Genomic DNA, 24,235 nt, shown 5'->3' on the forward strand with positions numbered 1-24,235 from the left:
GAGGCACCAAAACCAAAGGGACCATCACATCAAAGAGGAAGTATACAGTCCACTTTTGACTGGGAGTAAAGTGTGCCTAGAGTTAGTATAGAAGTGAAAAAAGCAAGTGATCAGTGCATTGACCTCATAACACACAGATAAGGCAGCAGACTCAACAACTACTCTACAATACGCTCACGGCACACAGCACACACAGTAACCCATACTGTCGGCTTCAAAATGCTGTGTTTAAATTTTATTTAATATGATGTGGAGTGGTCCACTGAATACTGGCTCTTGAGACAACACAACCTCCCAGGGCTTTTGCAGATTTTAGACCCCTAGCTCTAAATACTTGGTATGGTTTCAATTTATTTTTCAAGGTAAATTTCTGGCTATAAAATATCTGCCAACATAATTCAGGACAACTGTGCAGAAACCAGATAGGCATCTCACTTTGGTTTGTAACCCTATAGGTTTTAAAGATACAGAAACCAGGGATCCCTTGTTAGTTTACTTTTCGGTAAGACTGACTGGTTAACTAAGTGTGAGAAATTACTAGGAACTAGGAACCAATACAACTGCAAAGAGAACAGAGAACCATTTTTAAAAGGACACATTGTATAATCAGTCAACAAAAAAAGGAACAATCAGCAGTTACTGCTTTTTCTAGATCTGGGACCTTTAACCTCTTGAGTCCTTGCTTCTGGAATTCTCTCTAGATTTGGTCAGTCCATTATCAGCCCCTTCATCATGTAGAGTTACCTGGGAGCCAGTGGCTTTTGCCTGTCTTCATTTTTCTTACCATTGTGATTTTCTGCAAACCAAAATTAGAAAGAGCTAGTCAGAAATTAAGCAGGTCCCATTTCACACATTGCACACATGGGCTCTATATGATTAGGGACATAACACCTTACATGTATGTTCAGAATGCTCTGTGAGAATTATTGCAGGAGGCCTCAGGTTGTGTCTTTAGAGAAGTGGCCTGGCAGGCTTGCCTGAGCCCACTGGACAGGGTGTTCCTGATGTGGTGAATCATCACCAGACGTCAGCTGCCTGAAGCAGAGTAAAAAGTTTAAAATGTCTTTTGTTCCTCAGCTCAAAGAATACTTGCCTGGCTGCCCTTTGGACTTCTCCAGTTGTAACCTTCCTTCCTGCTACAGGCTGGTTGCCAGACCACGACTGTTTGTCCCATTGCTACTCACACACAGAACCTGCTCCAGTCTCTGAGAGGACAAATAGCCCTGTCCTACCTCTACTCCAAAACCAGAGGACTGCCCAGGTGCCTTCAAGTCTGTCCCTGTTGTGCTTCCTCAGATGTTGTTGGGGGTAATTCTTTTTTTTTCTTCTCAGTTTGTTAGTGAGCATTGGGGTTGATTCTGTGAAAAATATTCCAGTATAAATCAACTTTTCTAACACCAGCTTCTACTATATACAGTGCCTGAACTAACCCCAAAAGATTTGGACGGTTTATTGGGACCCAAAAATAAAAAAATAAATAACCCTGAAAGAGAAATACACTCATGAACATTAAGATACTACTTCAACTGATCTGTACAGCAGCCGTGGAATTATGATTTGACCCACTTTACAAATGGGGAAACAGAAATTCAAGAAGGATCAATCACTTGCACAAAGTTAGTAAATTCAGTGCTGAGACTAGAGCCTAGGTAATGCTGATTCTTAGCCCATGGGTCTTCCCATTCTAACAAGCTGCCTTCTGTCATACTCTTCTTTCTGACCACAAAGATGGAATGGACACTTCTGCTTCTGGCCAATTTGGAGTAATGGGGACCTGATTTGTCCTCCACCTTAAACAACTGAGAAACTGGAAAAAGTATTTTAAACTCTACCTTCAACATTGGATATAGTGCAGTACTATAATAAATAAAAGAGGTGAGCCCTATGATTGCTCCAGTTTGCTGCCTGAGATTGTCAACTGTAGAGCAGGGAGGGAGGACCCAGGCAGAGCCTGGTAGTAAGTTTGAAGAAGTCAGGGTGGCTAGACATCACAGGACAGACTAGAGAATAGGTTGCTGCACAGATAGAATGCCTTGGATATCTGTCTTCAATCTTCAGCTAAGTACTGATTAGTACATGTATTTGAGGAAATTATGCAAAGCAGGGCAAAGAACTTCCCAAAAGGAATAATCTCTGTAGCTCACACATAGCTTGCAACACTTGGTGTTTCCATCAGCTAGAGTGAGAATCCCTTTTAATAGAGGGAGCATTGGTTAGAACAGGAGTCCCCAACCCCCAGCACTGGTCCATGGCCTGTTAGGAATGGGGCCGCACAGGAGAAGGGGAGCAGCCAGCGAGAAAGAATTACCACCTGCGCTCAGCCTTCTGTCAGATCAGCGATGACATTAGATTAGCATTGGAGCACAAACCCTATTGTGAACTGTACATGCCAGGGATCTAGGCTGCATGCTCCTTATGAGACTCTAACTAGTGCCTGATGATCTGAGGTGGAACAGTTTCGTACTGAAACCACCCAATTCCCAATCCCTACCACCCCACCCCAACCTTGTCTGTAGAAAAATTGTCTTTCATGCAACCAGTCCCTGGTGCCAAATCTGTGGGAGATCACTGACTTAGAATCTTCAAAAGATTATTGCCCCCAATGTAAACTATGGACTTTGTGTGATAATGACATGTCATTGTAAGTTCATCAACTGTAACAAATGTGCCATTCTGGAGAGAGATGTTGATAGTCTAGGAGGCTATGCATGTATGGAGGCAGGGGGTATATGGGAACTTTTTGTACTTCCTGCTCAATTTTGCTGTGAATCTGAAACTATTCTAAAAAATACGGTCTATTTTCTTAAAAGTCATTTTGCCTCCACAGTGGGAAAAAGATAGCAGTTGACTAATAGCTGCTCTTATCCTGCCTAAAAAAATTTAAAAGCCAGCTTGAAAAGATGAAAATTGTTTTTAAGTAACTTTATTGTATACCAAAACAAAGCTAAAAGAATTTTAACACCAAATTCAAAAAAATCCAGCACTCAATAAGTTACAATTTGCAGTGTCTAACCCCAAATCAAATAATGTTAGGAATGCAGACAGACAGAAAACTATAATCCATGATAAGAAGGGGGAAAAAATCAACCTACTTAAACTGACTTAGAAAGGACACATCAGGTGAGAATTAAAAAACAATAAAAAGGACACAGATGACAGAATCTGTAGACAAGCACATTGAAACAAATATAACTATATTCCTTGTATTAAAGAAGCTAGGCTGGTGTGGTGGCTCACGCTTGTAATCCCAGCACTTTGCGAGGCCAAGGCGGGTGGGTCACCTGAGGTCAGGAGTTGGAGATCAGCCTGGCCAATGTGGTGAAACCCCGTCTCTCTGAAAAATATGAAAATTGGCTGGGTGTGGAGGCATGTGCCTGTAACCCCAGCTACTCAGGAGGCTGAGGCACAGGAGGCATAGGAATCACTTGAACCCAGGAGGTGAAGGTTGCAGTGAGCCAAAATCTCACCACTGCACTTCAGACTGGGCAACAGAGTGAGACTCTGTCTCAAAAAATAGAATAAAATAAAATAAAGAAACTAGAGCAAAATACGAAATGATGAAGAGTTACATAGAAGACCTTAAAGAAAGACATAAATTAAATTTAGATGAAAAATAAAGTTTGAATCCAACTTACAAGGGAAGTGAAGGACCTCTTCAAGGAGAACTACAAACCACTGCTCAAGGAAATAAAAGAGGATACAAACAAATGGAAGAACATTCCATGCTCATGGGTGGGAAGAATCAATATCGTGAAAATGGCCATACTGCTCAAGGTAATTTACAGATTCAATGCCATCCCCATCAAGCTACCAATGACTTTCTTCACAGAATTGGAAAAAACTACTTTAAAGTTTATATGGAACCAAAAAAGAGCCCGCATCACCAAGTCAATCCTCAGCCAAAAGAACAAAGCTGGAGGCATCACACTACCTGACTTCAAACTATACTACAAGGCTACAGTAACCAAAACAGGCTGGTACTGGTACCAAAACAGAGATATAGATCAATGGAGCAGAACAGAGCCCTCAGAAATAACACCGCATATCTACAACTATCTCATCTTTGACAAATCTGAGAAAAACAAGCAATGGGAATAGGATTCCCTATTTAACAAATGGTGCTGGGAAAACTGGCTAGCCATATGTAGAAAGCTGAAACTGGATCCCTTCCTTACACCTTATACAATGACAAAGTGGAAAATAAAAAAAAAAAGAAAAATAAAGTTTGAGATGAAAATACACTGGATAGGATTAACAGCAGATTAGATGCTGCTAAAGAAAGATTAATCAATTCCAAGACATGGAAATAGAAATAAACAAATAGAGAAAAAAAAGATACAACAAAAATGAACAGACCATTAGTCAGCTATGGTAAAATTTCAAAGCAGCTAATACAAATATAACTGGAGTCTTTGAAGGAGAGGATAGAGAGAAAGAATAGAATATACATTATATATATTTGATATATATATGCCAAATATACTGTATATGCCATAGATAAGACTATATATGTCATTATTATTCAAATTTGATGAGAACTATAAACATGCAGATGCAAGAAACTAAAGAAAGTAAAACAATACTTAAAAGATAAAACTATACAAGGTCTTATCTTAATCAAACTGCTTCAAACCAGTGATAAACAGAAAATCTCAAAAGCGGCCAGAGAAAAAGACATATTATGTACAGAGAAACAAAAATAAGAATTATGGAAGACTTCTTGTTGGAAACAATGTAAGCCAGAAGACAGTGGAATATCACTTTTCAAACACTTTTTAAAGACACAAACTGTCAACTAGAATCCTACATCCAGTGAAAATATCTTCCAGAAATGAAGGTGAGTTCTTATGCTCATCAAAATGAAGTAATCCACTATACTCTACCTCTCTTACTGATTGAAACTAAGAACTCTCAGGCCAGGCACAGTGGCTCATATCTGTAATCCCAGCACTTTGGGAGGCCATAGCAGATGGGTCACTTGAGCTCAGTAGTTCAAGACCAGCCTGGGCAACATGGAGAAACCCTGTCTCTACAAAAAATATGAAAATTAGCCAGGCGTGGTGGCACACACCTGTAGTCCCAGCTACTTGGGAGGCTGAGGTGGGAGGACTGCTTGAGCCCAGGAGGCACAGACTGCAGTCAGCCAAGATCACGTCACTGCACTCCAGCTCGGGTTAGAGAGCAGACTCTGTCTCAAAATAAAAAACAAAACTCAGGACTCTTGAAAGAATATGAAAAGTGATTACCTGAGTGCTCTAAAGAGAAAACAATAGAATGCAGATTAAGGACCATAGTCAAAACTAAAATAAAATCTACAATGGAGATAACTTTGCACTTTTTCTCCCCACTTTGGGGCACTTGGGAGGAGCTAAGAGTCTTCAGAGCCTGTAGCCAACTTACCTGTGGCAAGTTTTCTGACAAGGATCTCTGTTAGCTGGCTTCCTTGTACCATTTGCTCACAGAATCTCTGTCTCTGGTAGTAGGCAATGCCAGTGTTCCTGAGAAGGCCCTCAAAAGACTTGACTGTGTTCTTCACATGCTGGGTGAAAAGGTAGCAGACACCTCTCCCTTCCTGTATCTTCTGTCGTAAGTGGGTCAGTTCTTCACCCTGAGCCTGAATTAAGGGATCATGTATCCTAAGGTGGGAAAGAAGAGTAAAATGTAAGAGGGAATGTAGTGAATAATAGGTTATAGAAGTTTCAGAGGAGAGATCTCTTAGAATCCCTGTAAGGAACTCCCAAGTTGAATTCTTTTTTTTCTTTTTTTTTTTTTGAGACAGAGTCTTACTCTGTCGCCCAGGCTGGAGTGCAGTGACAAGATCTCGGCTCACTGCAGCCTCCGCCTCTGCCTCTGCCTCCCAGGTTCAAGCAATTCTCTTGCCTCAGCCTTCCAAGTAGCTGGGACTACAGGTGCCCACCACCATGCCAGGATAATTTATATATTTTTTGTAGAGATGGGGTTTTGCCATGTTGGCCATGCTAGTCTCGAACCCCTGACCTCAAATGACTCGTGCACCTCGGTGTCCCAAAGTGCTGGGACTACAGGCATGAGCCACTGCATCTGGCCCAAGATTAATTCTTGTACAAGTTGTGTGACTTGCCTGTGGCAGAAGGAATGAAGAACCAGCCTTGGGTTTGTCTGTTATTTTACTAACTTTCCTTTAAAAAGATGCCCCTTTGGTTCCCCACTTTAGCCCAAGTACATTTTCATACAATATACATCAAGCATTACGCAGTAACTGGCAGAAAAAAAAAAAAGCCAGATTCAAAAGTGTTGGGCAGGTATCTCTGGTATTAATTGAAAGTTAAAAAGAAAAATCAGTGAAAAGGTCAAGAAGGGCAGTATTCTTCTGAATGACACGAAGGTAGACCATAATCAGTAAGAAAGCAGTTAAAACTAAAGTTCCGGCCATGTGCAGTGGCTCATGCCTGTAATCCCAGCACTTTGGGAGGCCAAGGCAGGCGGATCACCTTAGGTCAGGAGTTTTGAGAGCAGCATGGCCAACATGGCGAAACCCCATCTCTGCTAAAAATACTAAAATTAGCTGGTGTGGTGGTGTGCACCTGTACTTTCAGCTCCTTGGGAGGCTGACCTAGGAGGATCGCTTGAACCTAGGAGGTGGAGGTTGCAGTGAGCTGAGATCACACCACTGCACTCTAGCCTCGGCAACAGGGTAAGACTCCATCTCAAAAAAAAAAGTAATGTTCTGAGTAGTAATTTCATTACTCTATGTGGGATTTCATTGTTTTCTAATTATTGTTCAAATATTTCTCATGGTGATATGGTTTGGCTCTGTGTCCCCACTCAAACCTCATGTTGGATTGTAATCTCCAATGTTGGGGGAGGGACCTGCTGGAAAGTGACTGGATCACGGGGGTGGACTTCCCCCTTCCTGTTCTCGTGGTAGTGAGTGAGTTCTCATGAGGTCTGGTTGTTTGAAAGTGTAGCACCTCCCTCTTTGTTCTCTCTCTCTCTCCTGTTCTGGCCATGTGAAGACCATGCCTGCTTCCCCTTCGACTTCTGCAATGATTGTGTTTCCTGAGGCCTGCCCAGAAGCAGAAGCCTGTACAGCCCACAGAACCATGAGCCGATTAAACCTCTTTTCTTTATAAATCACCAAGACTCAGGTACATGTTTATAGCAGTGTCAGAATGGACTAATACACGTGGGTTCCAATGTAGAGTGTGAGCTCTGTGAGTCTAAAGACAGTGCCACCTATTACGCAACTCACAGCACCTGGTAGTATGTACACATACAAGTAGTTATTCAGTTAATGTTTAGAACCATGTAATCCCAGAGCTGGACTGAACATTTACAGTCATCTACCCCATCTAATGCTTGAATTTTCTCCCTGCTATTCTTCTAAGTTGTTATCAGCAGGTCCTCTTTCAAACTCTATTCGATAGAGTTACTAGACAGTGTCAGGGGAAGTAAAGACACATACTGGCGAGAAACAGGGGCTCCAGACCTATCCCTCCTTCAATCAAATATCTCTGCTTTGGTGAGTTTTACACATTTGAGCTTCTATGATTTCATTTCAACAAAGGATTAAAAGAAGTTTCAAATGCTACAATCTACCTTATGTCTGAAACCCTCTAAGGATAGTCAATGCTGGTCCTGAGTGAATTAATAATTCATTTTCCACACAACAGCTGCTCAATCATCTATCTACCCAATAGCCCTACCAGTTAATACTTCACCTAGTATAATACTTTTTAAAAAAGTTTGGAGGAGAAACTTTCTTATCATGAAAGGCACTTTGGAAAGTTTGAAAATATCTCTTATAGGAAATGTTAATGACAATCACCACATCTATAAATGGGAACAAATAAAATAATTACAGAAAATAGTTGTTCAGAGTTTTATATGTGTTAGAGATGGTTTTAACTACTTGCAATTGTGCATTTAATCTTCATAACCCTCTAAGGTAGATACTGTCAGTATTTCCGTTTTATAAATGAGGTAGCCTAGGTTAATGACATGCAGAAAAGTGCAGTAAATTTGACCAAGGACACACAAATAGAAGCCACGTTGCTAGTATTCCAATGTAGGCAGCTGTCTCCATTTTACTAATATGCTCTTTAATGGAAAACCCTAGAGACCTAACTAGACTATAGCCTCATTGTGTCTTAGTCTAGTTCTGTGCCTGCCTCATACATTTCTGCCCTTCTCCTTGCACAAATTTGCTCTTTGTTCTACCTGCCTGAGCTGCCCCACTTCAAAGAGTATTTATACACTTCCCACAGAGGTACCTCCTTACCGGAGCCTTGCTGCTGGCCTTGGCAATTCGGTCAGCTCCCTCTCCTGAAACTGCAGCTCCTCCTCCAGCACAGATTCTATAAGGTCTTTGCACTCTTCACACTCTGAGAGAAGACAGACATGCCTGCATCATGGAAGGCTGGATGTGCTGCTGTGGTCACTGCCTGCAGGGCAGGAGGCAGGGTCTATCTCAAGGATGAAAGTATCCCCAGAACCAGGCTTTACACTGAGATTTCCATATCTTTATTCCTCAGTCTCTCAACTACTCCCTGTTTTAGAGATGAGGAAGGAAAAGCCCACAGGCCGATAAAGTAACTTGACAAGATGATTCAACTGGAATGAAGCAGTCAGAATTCACGTCCCATGGGGTCTGACTCCACATCTTTTTCTTTTCTTTTCTTTTCTTTTTTTTTGAGATGGAATCTCACTTTGTTCCCCAGGCTGGAATGCAGTGGCACGATCTCAGCTCACTGCAACCTCTGACTCCCGGGTTATTCTCCTGCCTCAGCCTTCCAAGTAGCTGAGATTACAAGTGTGCCCCAACACACCCTGCTAGTTTTTGTATTTTCAGTAGAGACAGGGCTTCACCATGTTGGCCAGGCTGCTCTCGAACTCCTGATCTCAAATGATCCGCCCACCTTGGCTTCCCAAAGTGCTGGGATTACAGTAAGTGAGCCACTGCACCCGGCCATGACTTCAAATCTTAAGGCCAATTCACCAAGCCTTACAGCCTCTTAAGTAAAACATGAACATAAGGGCATGAAATAATGACTTCCTGTGTATTTAGGAAGATACTAAGAACTGTAGAACTGATGGTTCTCCTGTTTCAAGAGTTTCAATAATTTGAAAATATTTCAAAGATTTAAACATTTATCTGTATACAACTGTGTAAAACTGTATATGGAGGAGAAAGATCCAAATGATATATGCCCAAATGCTAATAGTGTTTTAAAGGGAGAACCAACACATAGTGTTTGTCATGGTACTGTTGCAGTAGGTTTTTAAGAATTATCATCATATGATCATTACCACTATCCAAAGAGGTAGTTCCTACTCTGTTACCATTACAGATGAGAAAACTGAGGCACAGAGACAATAAGTTAGATTTGAACCCAGGAGATTTGGCCCTAGGGTATATGCTCTTTAATCACTGCACAATAATACCTTTATACTAAGGTCTTAGGTAATATCTTTCTTCTCTAGCTTGAGAAATATTTTTCCTACAATTATAATGAATGAAGTTTTTTTTTTAAACTAGTTTTTCAACAAACCAAAGCTCATCTTTTCACTTCTTTAATAAGTGGGTTTTTGGCTTTACTTTTCTATGACAGTAAGTTAGACAGCAAATTTAACCACCCCCCACACGATGATTTATTTAAAAATAATTGTAGAAATTGGAAAGCAAACTCAATTTCAATGTTAACCAGAATCCTCTTCTAATATCCCTGTTCCTCTCATGCCCTTGTTCCCATGTTTCCTTGTCATTATAACTTCCCCCTTCTCCGACTATTAGTAACAGGTTTGGGATTTTACAGTGGATTTAAAAATGTGAGAGCTAACTGTGGAGAGGAAAGGGCCAGCCCCTAACCTGGCCTGGCCTTCTACTGAGAATGGCGGTCTCTTCCACTTGGCCTTGTTCTCATTTTGGCCATGTGTCTCATAGCTCTTATCCTGGACATCCACCTGCAGTTGCTTGCTGTCTGTAAAGTTGATACTCAGAGAGAGACAGAAAGGGTGTAACAAAGTCACTGATTTTTTTGGAAATACCCTCAATCTAACCAGAACATGAGGAATGGCTTATGTGAACTTATGTGGGAAAAGAATCTTGATCCAGGTATCATAAAGATTTTTCTCCGTGTCTGCTATTGAAGTTTGCATCTCCACATATCTGTGACTCAGTTGAGAATAGGTAGTTTTAAGTTCCTTCAAGGCAGATAGTGTATACTATTACTTCTTTCATCCCTGGTGCTGTTGGCACAGTGCTTTGCAAATGGGTGCTCTTAAAAAAGTTTAAATCGAATCCTGAGATGTTTTAACCAACAGTGATGTTACATGTTTGTAGAATCTGATATTCATTGCTGAGAGGGGAAAGACAGTTTCATGCCTAAACCAAGGTTTTAGTCTCTATTCCTCACTACACTCACACTGCAAACTTTACACCTTTGTGCCTCAGTTTTTCTGTCCTTGGCAAATTGAGAGTAAAATGCCCACTTCTACCTTTCTGGGAGTGTAGTTAGGATAAAATTAATTTTGATAGAGAATAAAGTCTGCAGTGTTTCATTTCACAGAGGAAAGACAGACAATCATTTATCACTTTGGTGACCATGCCCCTATGGGACCTACTATATTTCTGCAGGTGATTGGCCAGGGAGTAGGCAGTAGCTTTGGATGTCAGGAATTTCTCTGTGAGGTCTCGGAAGTTCTCTTTGCACTTTTCCAGTTCAGAGAGCAAGTACTGATTGGTTTCCAGGATGCTCATTTCTGCCCTTGGACCAAAACAAGTGGTGAGAGATACTGCCATGCTGAAGCTTGTGGAGAAAGTACAATCAGAGCCTAGGGAGAATAAACCCAGACAATTAATAAATTAAAAACAAATGCATGGATTATGGTAATGGTTGCACTACTTGGGTAAATTACTAAAAATTATTGAACTGTACAATTATAACGGGTAAATTTTATAGTATGTAAATTATATCTCAATAAAGTTTCTTTACATTAAACGAAGGGTTTAAACAAGTCAAAAGAAAGCAGATCTGATTCATAAATTACCTTTGGGATAAACTTTGTCAGCATCCTACAACTCTGAGAATCCTTAGCCACAAAAACAAGGCACAAGGTGCCTAAGCTTAGAGTCTAAGGTACTGTCTGTGACTCAGGCTCTGATAGGAATGCCAGAAATCAGACCCGGTGCCAGGTAATGGTCTGGAGTCACAATAACAGAATTAGAAGGTGAGGGTGTCATGGAATGTTAGGATCTCTGCCTTCCAGGTGTCTAGGCCATGTGGAAACACAGGTCTCTTCTGAAGGTCACCACCAATGGAGAGCACTGCCTCAGCAGTCATTCTCAGTATTTGTATACCCTTGTGACAATACCACAGGCCTATCTCTTTCTAAAATTTAACCATATTTTCATTGTTTATTATTGCAAATGCATAGAAACATCAAGGAATACATATTTCCCCAAGTTCTATCATTGTCTTAAGAACTGTCATGAAGTCATTTTCTTTCTAATGAAAAATTTAACACTTTTAGATAGTCTTGGTGTTCTTCTTTGGTTCTCCAGTTTTCCACATCATTTATATTATAAGAAAAAAAATCCTGAATATTCTGCTCAGTGCGTGAATAATTGATTTATATGGATTTAGAGGCTAGGTGCAGTGGTTGACACCTGTAATCCCACCACTTTGGGAGACCAAGGTGGTTGGAGCACTTGAGCTCAGGAGTTTGAGACCAACCTGGGGAGCACGGCGAAACCCTGCTTCTACAAAAAATTTTTAAAAATTAGCCAGGCATAGGGCCAGGCACGGTGGCTCATGCCTGTAATCCCAACACTTTGGGAGGCCGAGGCAGGTGGATCATGAGGTCAGGAGATCGAGACCATCCTGGCTAACACGGTGAAATGTCGTCTCTACTGAAAATACAAAAAATTAGCCAGGCATGGTGGCGGGTGCCTGTAGTCCCAGCTACTTGGGAGGCTGAGGCAGGAGAATGGCATGAACCTGGGAGGCAGAGCTTGCAGTGAGCCGTGATTGCGCCACTGCATTCCAGCCTGGGTGACAGAGCAAGACTCCTTCTCAAAAAGAAAAAAAAAAGAGAGAGAAAAAAAACAGAAAATAAAGGTTTTGACTACCTGAGTGGCTTTATTTGTATAACAAAGCCACCTTTGCTAGCCAAACCAAACTAAAAAAGTGATGGTTGTCACCTCATACCCCAGGCTGCAGTTCGGTAGCTAAGGTTCTGCTCCTTTTTTCACCATGACAACCTGGGTTCGGTTCCTAAATCAATTTCTTTCCAGTTTGATATTTGTGTTACTTTTGAACATTTTTTTTTCCAGGGAGCTTTCTTAGCAGGATCTTTGTTGGCTTTCACCCCAGCTGTTAGAGAACAACTTGACTGAATTCAAAATCCAGAAGGTCCGAGGGTATCCTGGGAAGATGGTGGAATGAGAAGCACCTGGAATCTACACAACAACTGCACGGGCAGGATCTGTCTGATGTAAATATTTCAGAACTCTGGAGCCTACTGAAGGCTTGCAACTTCCAGAGGAAGGCCCAGATGGTAAATTGTAGGTAATTTCAGTCAATTTCGGCCCTTAGCACAATAGCAGCTACCCAACACTACCCCCAAGGCAGTCAGCTTGTGTTCCTACAGTAAGCTGCACACATCTTTCAGGATCCAGAATGGGCAAAAAGAATGCTGTCTCCAAACATTGGGGGTCTGGGCCAGGTGCAGTAGCTCATGCCTGTAATCCTAGCACTTTGGGAGACCGAGGTGGGTGGATTACTTGAGGTCAGGAGTTCAAGACCAGCCAGGCCCACATGGTAAAACTCTGTCTCTACTAAAATTAGTCAGGTGTGGTGGCAGGCACCTATAATCCCAGCCACTCAGGAGGCTGGGGCACAAGAATCACTTGACCCAGGAGGCGGAGGCTGCAGTGAGCTGAGATCATGCCACTGCACTCTAGCCTGGGTGACAGAGAAAGACTCCATCTCAAAACACACACACAGACACACACACACACACACACACACACACACACACACACACACACATTGGGGCTCTGTTCTCTAATGTCTGATTGCAGCACAGAGACAAAGAGGCTGGCAGCTACTGCTGTACCTTCCCCCATTGTAGCAAGCTCCTCACCCTAAGCTGAAACAACTTCCAGAAAGTTTAAAGGGATGGTACCCTTTTTTCACCCTCCCTCAATTTTTCTCTTTTTCCCCTTTTGGGAGCCAGACATTAAAGGATAAAATATTCAAGAATAACTGCATATATAGGTAAAATTAGGGAGTGACCACACACCCAGGGAAAGGTTCAGGCTCAGAAAACATCTGTGAAGACCATAAGTTTATACCTCAGGCTGATCCTTGGCATAGAGACAACCTACAATAATCAAAAAACAAAACAATAACAGAAAAACAGCAAACCCTGAGGAAGGAGGAGAATCTAATTTCTGGAGTTAACCACACTAGTAGATTCAAATGTCCAGTTTTCAACAACAACAATAAAAAAAAAAAAAAAAAAATGAACCAACAGAAATTCTCACTGAAAAATGCCTGATAGTCAAGTTAAGATTTGGTCATGGGGGAAGAAAATGAAAAGAAAAATAATAAATAATTAAAGAGAGAGAGAGAAAAAAACAACCTGCTGGATGTGCTACTTGACAGACTTTGAAACAGCTGTCTTAAAGGTATCCAAAGAACTAAAGGAAGATGTAGCCTAAGACAAGAAAATAATGCATGAACAAAATGAAAATATAAATAAAGGATAGAAAATCAAAAAAGAAACAAAAAAGAAGTGCTGGATCTGAAAAGTAAAATAGGTGAAATAAAAAATTAACTAGAGGGATTCAAAGTCAAATGTGAAGAAAGCTGAGCAGGCAGAAGAAACAATCAGTGAACCTGAAGATAAGGCAATGGAAATCATCCAGTTTGAGGAACAGAAATAAAAAAAGATTGAAAAAAAGTGAACAGAGCCTAAGTGACCATCAAGTGGACCAACATATGCATTGTGGAATTCCTTTTTTGTTGTTGTTGTTTTGGTGGTGGGGGGTGGGGGGATGGAGTTTCACTCTTGCTGCCCAGACTGGAATGCAATGGCGCAATCTCGGCTCACCGCAAACTCTGCTTCTTGGGTTCAAGCGATTCTCCCACCTCAGCCTCCCGAGTAGCTGGGATTGCAGGCATGCACCACCATGCCTGGGTAATTTTGTATTTTTAGCAGAGACGGGGTTTCTCCATGTTGGTCAGGCTGGTCTCAAGCTCCTGACCTCAGGTGATCCTCCCACCTCGACCTCCCAAAATGCTGAGATTCCAGGCATGAGCCACTATACCCAGCCTTGCATTGTGGAATTTATAAAGAAGAAGGAGAGAGGGGCAAGAGAGAATATTTGAAGAAATAGTGGCTGAAAACTTCCCAAATTTGATGAAAGACCTGAATACAAACACAGTAGCCAGGCAAACTCCAAGTAAGATAAACTTAAAGAGACTGACACCAAAACACATTATAATCAAACTTTCAAAAGTCAAAAACAGAGAATCTTTAAATCGGTAAGAGAAAAGCAACTGATCACACGTAAGAAATCTTTAATAAGATTATCAACAGATTTCTCTTCATAAACTTTGGAAGCTGGGAGGACAGGAAATCAAAAGCTGCCAATGGCCAGGAGTGGTGGCTCACATCTATAATCCCAAGACTTTGGGAGGCCAAGGCGGGCAGATCACTTGAGGTCAGGAGCTCAGGACCAGCCTGGCCAACATGGCAAAACCCTGTCTCTACTAATAATACAATACAAAACTTAGCCAGGCATGGTGGTGGGTGGCTGTAATCCCAGCTACTTGAGAGACTGAGGTGGGAGAATCACTTGAACCTGGGAGGCAGAGTTTGCAGTGAGCCGAGATTGCACCACTGCACTCCAGCCTGGGTAATAGAGTGAGAATCTGTCTTAATAAACAAACAAACAAAAAGAACAAAAAAAGCTGCCCATGAACGGGAAAAGGATCAATAAATGGGTATTCCAAAAAGTCAAAAGTCACACAAATATCAAGCCAAAATAAACTGGTTCCCTGACTGGAAATTGAACCCAGGCTATGGCAGCAAAAGCACAGAACTTTAAGTACTAAACTGCAAGGTAGAGCAGACTTTATTGTGAATCCTGGAAGGGATCCAGAGCAGGCAGTTTGAGCTTATGAAGAATTTTAACTTTGTTTTGGATCAAATTTTGCTCTTTAATTTAGTCAAGAGAATTTTTTCCCTACACAAGACAGACAATATTGTCAAGAGAATTTTTAAGGGTAGCTATCACACTAGTATGTGCCTTTCTTTTAATTTGATCTTCCTATCAACCGTTTCAAATAAGAGATCTCTAATTTTTTTTTTTAATTCAGGTGTCTAATTTAAGGGATCCATCTTCAGGCCATTGGCAACTAGAATATCCAATGGTATAATTATTCCAATAGCAATTCAACCAAATAGCCTCTTTGTGGAAAGCCCAGGATGTCATTTTCCAGGTTAACTTCCTGGGAAGGGCATAGAAGAGGCAATCCCAAAGACTCCCCTCCAAGAAAAAAGTTCAATGTAAGGAGTAGGCCACAGATGGTTAAGGATGATGTTTGCCTCCAGTAACCCACAAATTTGTGGAGGCTTCCAGTCACAGACCTGTGAATCTGTGATACCAGGTAGGCCCTCTTGGGATTGAGCTTTTCTAGGACTAATCAGGCAACAAGAGTTGAGACGGCAAAAGCCTCGAAGGGATGGGACTTCTTAAGACAAACCCCAAGAGCTTGACATAGTTAGAACAAAAAGTGTACTCAGGTTTCCAGCCATTTTCAGACAGGCCACCTAATATGACCTGAAAATTACCACCTCTTACCCGATAGCGGAAACCAAGAGAAAGTGCTCCCACTTTGTCACAAGTCAAGCTCTCAAGGACATAAAATAAGATAAGAAGGAACCTCAACCAGTACCCCCTTTTATGACAGAATAACACGTAGAGACAAAGGAAAAGACATTTTGTGGGAAGAAAGGGATTAAACAATATGAATTGGTACCACAAAGAACCAAAAAGCACACCAGAGTCACTACACCCAAGACTAGTCACACAAATCCTTTTCTCCCATTAATCAAGATTTTGGAGAGGGAAAAGAAACAGTGATTTTTACTGTGCACTTGATCAGATTCCACACAGAGAAGGAGGCTGGGAGCCTGGCTGGTAAAAAATTCTTACCCTAATGACAGCTGATCAGATCCTGGGTTCTTCACTGCAGCTTCCAGAAGAGCAGAGCTTTACTATCCTGCTTACAGCTCCAAAACTGTAGGGGCCAATGGAAACCCTCCCTCTTAACCTTCTGAAGTTTCACTCAAATATCAACTCGCAAAAGGTAGATTAATTGGAGAAAAGGCATAAAATGTACTAACATGTACATGGGGAGGGCCACAGAGTGATTACCCTACCCTACCCACAATGGGATGCAGAAGCTTATACACCATCTCGAGGTAACAGAATGAATGAGGGCACAAAGCATGGCCAAAACCAGGTACCATCAGAGTCAGAGGTATATCCATTTATTGTGGGCAAGACAGGTTATAGGAGGGAGAGAAGAGGAGGCTTAGCTAGCAAAGGTGGTCTTAATATGTAAATGAAACCTTACAGGTAGCAGCTCTCAGAGACAGTAAACCCTAAAAGTTTATTTCAGACCTTTACAGCTGTCAGACTCTCAGTTAATCTTTCCTAGATCTGGGCAAAGAAAGACTTGGCTGCATCAATGCAGACTCCCTACAGATGCAAATCTCCCCAACAAAATACAACTTTGCAGGGTTACTTCTGCAGCTGGCTTTCTGAACAGACATCTCAAAATGTGTCAAAGAAATGTATTTTGGGGTGAAATATTTTTAATTCCTTCACATCTACAGCCTGATGCACCTGCCGTTTCAACGCAACATTGTTGGTGGCAATTCCATTCTTCCCTACACTCAAGCCAAAAAAACAGATTCTCCTTGAGGCTAGTCTTTTTCTCAGAGCACACATACAATTTGTCAGAAAAATTACGTTTCCTGTTTGGGTTAATTACAGACTTTGATCTGCCCAATCTTTCTCTTTCTTGGTCTCTGAATTTTGGCAAAGGAGTCTCCGGTCTCCGGATACAGGCGGGATCGATTCTACAGACGAGTCTCAAAACCGTCAGACATTTAAGAGCCTTAATCTCGAGGTCAGGGTTTGGGCCGCCCTTGACCCTTTTCTTTGGGCCTACGCGACAAAATCAGCCTGGCCAGGCCTGTTTTCAAGGCCCAGAGGCAGGGCCAGGTCCTCCCGATGCTTCTTGAAGCTTCTTCCGCGGGTCGACCCCTACCCTCCCCTTCCCTGTGACCTGCAGAGAAGCTTCAGGGATCATTTATTCAATTTGCTAGGAGCCCGCGAGGCGCAGGTGCGCGGTGACTCTGTGGTTCCCACCGCACCCGCCGCCCTCCTTGGTCCTCTCGCTGTCTCCGGCGGGCAGTAACCTTACAGGTGAGCTTGGGCTCCGAAGACACTCAGCCAGGGAGGGACCGTTAGGGAAGGGCATCTGCCCCTTAGGTCCTTCGCAGTAGGGATCCGAAAAAGGTCTTGAAGAAATAGAACGGGAGAGTTAGAAGTAGATCAAAGGGAAAGAAAGAAATCCTAGATGTCCTATCTGAATGCACCAGGAAGAGAAAGTCCGCCTCCTCTGGGCCGGGTCCTCACGTCGCCGGTGAACCGAGTTCCGACCTCCACTGGAGACCAAATCAGTTGACTTTGGCTGGATTCCTAGTGAAGAAGCCACGCTTTGTCTTCCCTTGTTTAGCTCTTGATCCTGAAGCACTTGATTGTCTCTCCCGGGCTTTCCATGGATTCCAGGGATGCAACTGAGAAGTTTGTTTTTAATGCACTTACTTGGAGTAAGAATATTTGAAAGTATTTTTGCAAAGACAAAGGTTTCCTTTTGTACTGAAGACATTCAGATGTGAGGAAAATCACTCAGCTAGGGAAAGCAAATGCTGTTGAGAATGTCTCACAAACACAAATTACACGTCAGCAGGTAGGTTTGACCCTCAGGTTGGGCACATTTTAAGTGCACTGTTGGTGGAATTTAAGATGAATCTAGGATGTTCATGATTAATATTTTTAGTTTTTTAGTAAAATTTAATAGTTTAAATTTAAGTACACATTCTGAAAATTATATAACCACCGCAAGAAACCGGCTTTATGCCATTCTTACAAACACAGGAAAGAAAGATGATATTATAATGGCAATGCTTCATAAATGGTAACATTTTTAAAGTACCTAGAGAAAAAAAGTTAACCTAGAATTCTATGCAAAAATAAAATTTCAAAACTGTGAGTGAAATAAGGACATCGAAAAACATACAAAAGCTAAAACAATTCACCAACCCACGTTACAAGAAATCTTATTAAAAGTCCTCCAGGCAGAGGCAAAAGGATACCAGATAAAAATGTGAGCCTATACAAAGAAACGAATACTGGAAATGGCATTTAGAAAGCATGTACTACACATTTTCTTAGAATTTAAATCTTTTAAAAAATATTTGGTGTAATAAATAAAAGTAATAATAATGAATCACAAGGATTATAATGCATAAAGTAAAATTACATAACACTAGGATAAAGGCCAGAAAGGGAGACATAATGACACTTGAAAGCAGACTGTGATAAATTAAAGACATATCCCAGAAACCCTAAAGCAGCCACTGAAATAAGAAAAGGGTTATAGCTAATAAAGCAACAAAGGAAAGAAAACGGAATGAAATAAAAGCTATGTAAGCACTATGCTGGAACAACTGCTCTCCAGGCCTCCACCCTATGGAAATATACCAGTGGCCAATGACAAGTGTAGAAGAATGATGACTGCAGCATTGTTTGTAATCATAAAATAATAGAACCAACGTACTTTTAAAGATATATGAAAAGAGTTTTATTTATTTAACAAACAGACAATTGAACAAACAAACAATGGAAGCAAGTCCTTTGCCAAAAGGAACACAGAGGGTCAGGATGATGCTACTCCTCCAAGGATTTCAGGGTTTCCAGACGCTTAGTTTCTGTCTAGTTCTGGAAGATGTTATTCTTGGGGAGCAATAGGTCCTCGAGTTTGGGGCTCTTTCAGGTTCTCTCTCCATTTCCCCATTCTGCTACAATAGATAAACAAAAACAATTCTCACTTCCAGAAGATCCCGCCTGTGCGTCTGCACGAGCCTTTCAGGAGGTCTGGATGTCTGGTTCATGTCTCCCTGGCTTCTTTCCCAGCTTTTGCTTTTCCCTTCCCCCGCTCCCACCCTACGGCCCCAGGAACCGACCCCCGCCCAGCTGAGCCTCCGCAGCTCCACCCGGCAGAAGGCTCACCAGAGGCCCTGCCAGTTGCCCGCCCCGCGGGGTGCCGAGAAATCAATGCTTTGTAAAAAGAACTTCCCCATGGAAAAAATCTCTTGATTTCCACTCTCAGTGCTCTTTAAAGGATTAAAAGCTAAAGGAGACGATGGATTCATTCGACAAGTCCTAGTCGTGCGCCTTAGTGAGTGCCAGACCCTGCTCCCCGCGAGGGGACCCAGGAGCGACCCTCACCACCATCCCTGCCCTGGTGGAGCCGCCGTGGGGAACACAGGATCCGAAGATGGCAGCGGAAGCTCCGCAGCAGCCCCAAAGCGACTGGGCAGGGTGGATACAGGCTCCTTCACTGGGTGAAGGCGGCACAAAGAACGGGAAGAACCATCCCGGGAGCCCACCAGGCGTTCAGCTTCCCTTGGGACCTCAGGCGGCTCGGGCTGGGTCGCCGACCGCGGAGTTTCTGGGGGCTTCTGAAGCAAGAGAGGGGCAGGGCGGGCGAAGGCCATTCGGCTCTCCGTCTGGCTCCAGAATCTCCTAACGCGCAGGTATCCAACGTGACCAGCGCAACTCACCGCTCTAATCTCTCTGGTTTTCCAAAGCCTTGCTCAGTCGTCCTGCCAGGCGGGCGCTGAGAATAGAAGGGACGGAGGAAGTTTAGTGAGTGTGCCCTTCCTATATTGCCTATTAGAACTGGCAGTGCTTGTCTCTGTGGCGCAATGGGTTAGCGCGTTCGGCTGTTAACCGAAAGGTTGGTGGTTCGAGCCCACCCAGGGACGCTGATTGCAACTTTTAAAGCATTCACGCATTGTCAATCACTAGACAAATGGGGAAGATTTTATCTTCCCGGAGTACCAAGCCACTAATTTATGACTGATCCATGTTAAGGGCCAGCCCCAAACCCCTAATTTATGACTGATCCATGTCAAGGGCCAGCCCACCTCCCCCATCCGATTCTTAACCGGGTATCTCCTGAAATGGCGGGTTTACACCTGTGTAACTCAGGATCCTGAAACAGATACCTAGGAACCCACTTTTGGTGTGATAAATTCTAATTCAGTCCGTTATACGCTTAAACGAGTAATGTACGTGCCTCCATTTTTTCATATTTTAGTAATAGGAGTTCAGTACTATCTCCAGGATGTGCCTGGATTTACTGATTGTTCTATTAATAATGTGACCAGTGCAATCATTATCATCATAGGGATCCTCTCCACCATTTTTGAAAACAGTATTTTTCCTCAGTTTGTGCATGATTTATTTAACCCTTTTCAAAATGTTTTAGCCAGGCGTGGTGGCATGCACCTGTAATCCCAGCTACTTGGGAGGCTGAGGCAGGAGAATCATTTGAACTTGGAAGGTGGAGGCTGCAGTGAGCTGAGATCACTACACTCCAGCCTGAGCAACAGAGTGTGACTCCATCTCAAAAAAAAAAAAAGAAAAAATGTTTTTGGGATGAAGTTGTTTTCATGGTTTTAGGATTACAAAGAATGCTGCAGTCACCATTCTTGTACACATATCTTTGGTCATTGTGGAAATGTCTACACTGCAGATATTTGTATAGTATAGACAACTGGGGGCTGGGCGTGGTGGCTCACGCCTGTAACTCCAGCACTTTGGGAGGCCGAGGCGGGCGGATCACCTGAGGTCAGGAGTTCAAGGTCAGCCTGACCAACATGGAGAAGCCCCATCCTTACTAAGAATACAAAATTAGCCGGGTGTGGTGGCACATGCCTGTAATCCCAGCTACTCGGGAGGCTGAGGCAGGAGAATCAGTTGAACCCGGAGGCAGAGGTTGCGGTGAACTGAAATCGTGCCAACAAGAGCAAAACTCTGTCTCAAAAAAAAAAAAAAAAAAAAAAAGAACTGGATGCACCACTGCTGCATTATAGTGTTTATATAATGCTTCTAATTTGAGTACATTCTGCAAATGTGTCTTTCATGGAAGCAGTACCAAATAATATTCCAATATGAATATTTATAAGAGGAAAAATGTGCAGAAGTGCAGTTGAGCTTTGTGCCTCTCCATGGGGCCCATGTTCATAAAATGGTGGCATTAGCAATCATCTGAGAGTGGAGTTTGTGGCCCTCTGACATCAAAAGCTGAAGCAGAAGACATGAAAACTCTCACTATACATCCTCTGTAGTCTGGCCAGAATCATTCCTAGGTCGGTGGTCTCTTATCAGGAGGGAATGCTGCTTGCTTGCTTTGTCAAAACCACAAAAGGGAGGGAAAGTATCAGGCTGTTGGTTGATAACAGTAGTGAAGCAAATCTTTCCAAAGACTTGGTTTGTTAACCCTTAGGAAAAAAAAATCCTAATTCTTACCAGATGGTGCCATGCAGTTCCAGGCTCTTGGTGTCCCAAACGAAGAATGTACATGACACACACAAAGCAGCAAAGCAAAGCAAAAGTTTATTAAGCACAGTAACATTCTTGGAGTGGGGAGAGTGGGCTGACCTGTGGCAGATGAGATCAGTATTAGTTTGGTGTACTTTGGGTCTTTTTATGTGTGTTTTTTTTTCTTCTCTTCCCAAGGATGCCTAATCTTTAGCCAGTGTTTGCCTTTAGATTGATAGGTGGCTTGCTTAGTTACTTTGGCCCTCGTGTGCTTGCACATTGTCTCCATCCCATAATTTTAAGTACATGCAAGATATGTAGTCCATATGCATGAGTTTTAATGAGCTGATTATCATATGGAGTCACGTTAAGGATACTTTTTTTCTTGAATGCACATGTCTGTCCCTGAGGAGCTGCCCCTTTACTGGTTTGGATCTTGCCAGCAATGGGGTCCTTGCTTGCTATTTTTTTTTTTTTTTTGAGACAGAGTCCCTCTCTGTTGCCCAGTCTGGAGTGTAGTGGTGCAATCTCAGCTCACTGCAACCTCCGCCTCCTGGGTTCAAGCAATGCTCCTGTCTCAGCCTCCTAAGTAGCCTGGAGTACAGGAGTGCACCACCATGCCAGCTAATGTTTTGTATTTTTAGTAGAGATGGGGTTTCGCCATGTTGGCCAGGCTGATCTCAAACTCCTGACCTCAGGCGATCTGCCTGCCTTGGCCTCCCAAAATGCTGGGATTACAGGCGTGAGCCACCGTGCCCGGCCTTGCTTGCTTTTTTTAATCTTACTTTTTGTTTAGGTTGCTCAACTTCTGCCTTTTATTTTGCTTCTTGCTCTCCCGCCCCATCACCTTGCTTCTGTTTCTGCCTTTACTCATTCTGCCTTTTATCCAACTTCCAATTCCCTCTGCTATTCTCCTGCCTCATAATGGCAGTTAGTGAGGGAGGGGTTTTAAGGGGGCACGTCCGACCTCCTATCCTGTCACAGCCAGAAACAGCTTTCAAGGTTTCTCTGTGGTCCTGTCAGCCAAGAGGGAGTCTGTTCAGTTGGTTGTAGGGCCTAGGGCTTATTTTTATTTCTCAATCCTGACAAGGGAAGGCTGGATTAATGCAGATTCTCTGCAGGTGTAAATTTCCCCTACAAAAGACAGTTTTGCAGAGTTACTTCTGTTTGCTGGCTCTCTGACAGCCATCTTAAAATATACCAAAGAAATATATTCTGGGGTAAAATATTTTTATTTTCTTCATCTATCTACAGCGTCACCATACTGACAGCCTCCAGTCCAAGCATACCTGAAGCCTTTCTTTTTAAAAAGCTTTCTCACCCTTCTGACTGCCTTCAAGTCTCTGCCAAAACACAAGTAACAGTGGCTGACTCCCTGTCATAGCAAGCTCAGAATAAATAGCCTTTGCTTTTTTTTATTTGCTTGGTCTTCGTTTATTTGCAGAAGCTTCAATTTAGAGTTGACAAGGACTCCATCTTTGACCAAACCTTAGTAGTTTCCTCTGAGCCCTTTTCTCTATTAGTTCTTGGCCTGCTAAGTCCAGTTTTAGAAAAGAATACTGTTGAGTCTAGTTTAGCAAGAGTCCTCCCAACCACCTTTGATAGCTAATCAAGTTCCTCTTAGTAATTTTCCATCCACTGACTTTCTTATCTTGCCAATTGGCTATAATCTTCAACTCTTCCTGCTGTATTTGAGGTTGAGCTCAGTTCTCTGCTGGTCTCTCTTGTCTACTGTAGTACATACAATAAAACCTGTCTGATGTTTTTAACAAGTGTCCAGTGTAGTTCCTCAGAAACTACCTTTGCAAAATTATGACAATCAGAGAAATCTGACATGGCTGACTCCATCTTGGTTCTCGCCTCACAGGCTAGCTGTCTTTGCTCGTTCCTGTGCAATTTCTCCCAAGCTATCTTTGGGAAAAATTGAGTTTATAGTTTAAATCAGGGGTCCCCAACCCCCAGGGCCACAAGACAGGTACTGGTCCATGGCCTGTTAGGAACCCAGCTGAACAGCAGGAGGTGAGCTGCAGGCTTTGGAGCATTACCACCTGAGCTCCGCCTCTTGTCAGATCAGCATCGGCATTAGATTCTCATAGGAGCTCGGACCCTATTGGGAACTGCACATGTGAGGGATCCAGATTGCGCACTCCTTATGAGACTGTAACTAATGCCTGATGACCTGAGGTGGAACAGTTTCATCCAGAAACCATCCACCACCCCCTTCCATGGAAAAATTGTCTTCCATGAAACCAGTCCCAGGTGCCAAAAAGGTTGGGGACAGCCAAAAATGTTGGTTAAAATGATAACCTTCCCCAAAACTAAATTACCCCGTAAAACTAATGAAAGGCCACCAAGTTAGGAGGATGAAAGGGGCCTGAATTCTACTAAGATGTATGCCTCGTTAAATAATTACCAGCCATTATTCCAGAGGTCACAAGATTTGCAGCTTCCCCAATTACTGCTGTGAAGAACATCACTATTGTAGAACCTAAGATTGGTCTCTTGAGATGTCTTTTCAGGCTTTTGCATTTCTGACTACCGGATGGCACCATTTGGCCC

General features: G+C 42.6%; 1 protein-coding gene and 1 non-coding gene across 2 annotated transcripts; one reads left to right on the top strand and one right to left on the bottom strand.

Annotated features, from left to right (window-relative positions):
- Positions 1-209: 209 nt before the first annotated feature.
- Positions 210-11,194, bottom strand: LOC100990996 (neuroblastoma breakpoint family member 6-like protein). Its single transcript, XM_057302595.1, has 5 exons — positions 11,029-11,194; positions 10,603-10,812; positions 8,261-8,363; positions 5,401-5,636; positions 210-796 (listed from the first exon to the last, which is right to left on the bottom strand). Exons 2-5 carry the CDS (start codon positions 10,778-10,780, stop codon positions 741-743), a joined length of 573 nt encoding a protein of 190 aa, XP_057158578.1. The 5' UTR covers positions 10,781-10,812; positions 11,029-11,194; the 3' UTR covers positions 210-740.
- Positions 11,195-20,041: 8,847 nt separating this feature from the next.
- Positions 20,042-20,115, top strand: TRNAN-GUU (transfer RNA asparagine (anticodon GUU)). The gene has a single exon. It is a non-coding gene; the product is annotated as a tRNA-Asn (tRNA).
- Positions 20,116-24,235: the final 4,120 nt, after the last annotated feature.

The sequence above is a fragment of the Pan paniscus genome, chromosome 1 (assembly GCF_029289425.2).
Source record: "Pan paniscus chromosome 1, NHGRI_mPanPan1-v2.0_pri, whole genome shotgun sequence".
Classification (NCBI taxonomy): domain Eukaryota; kingdom Metazoa; phylum Chordata; class Mammalia; order Primates; family Hominidae; genus Pan; species Pan paniscus.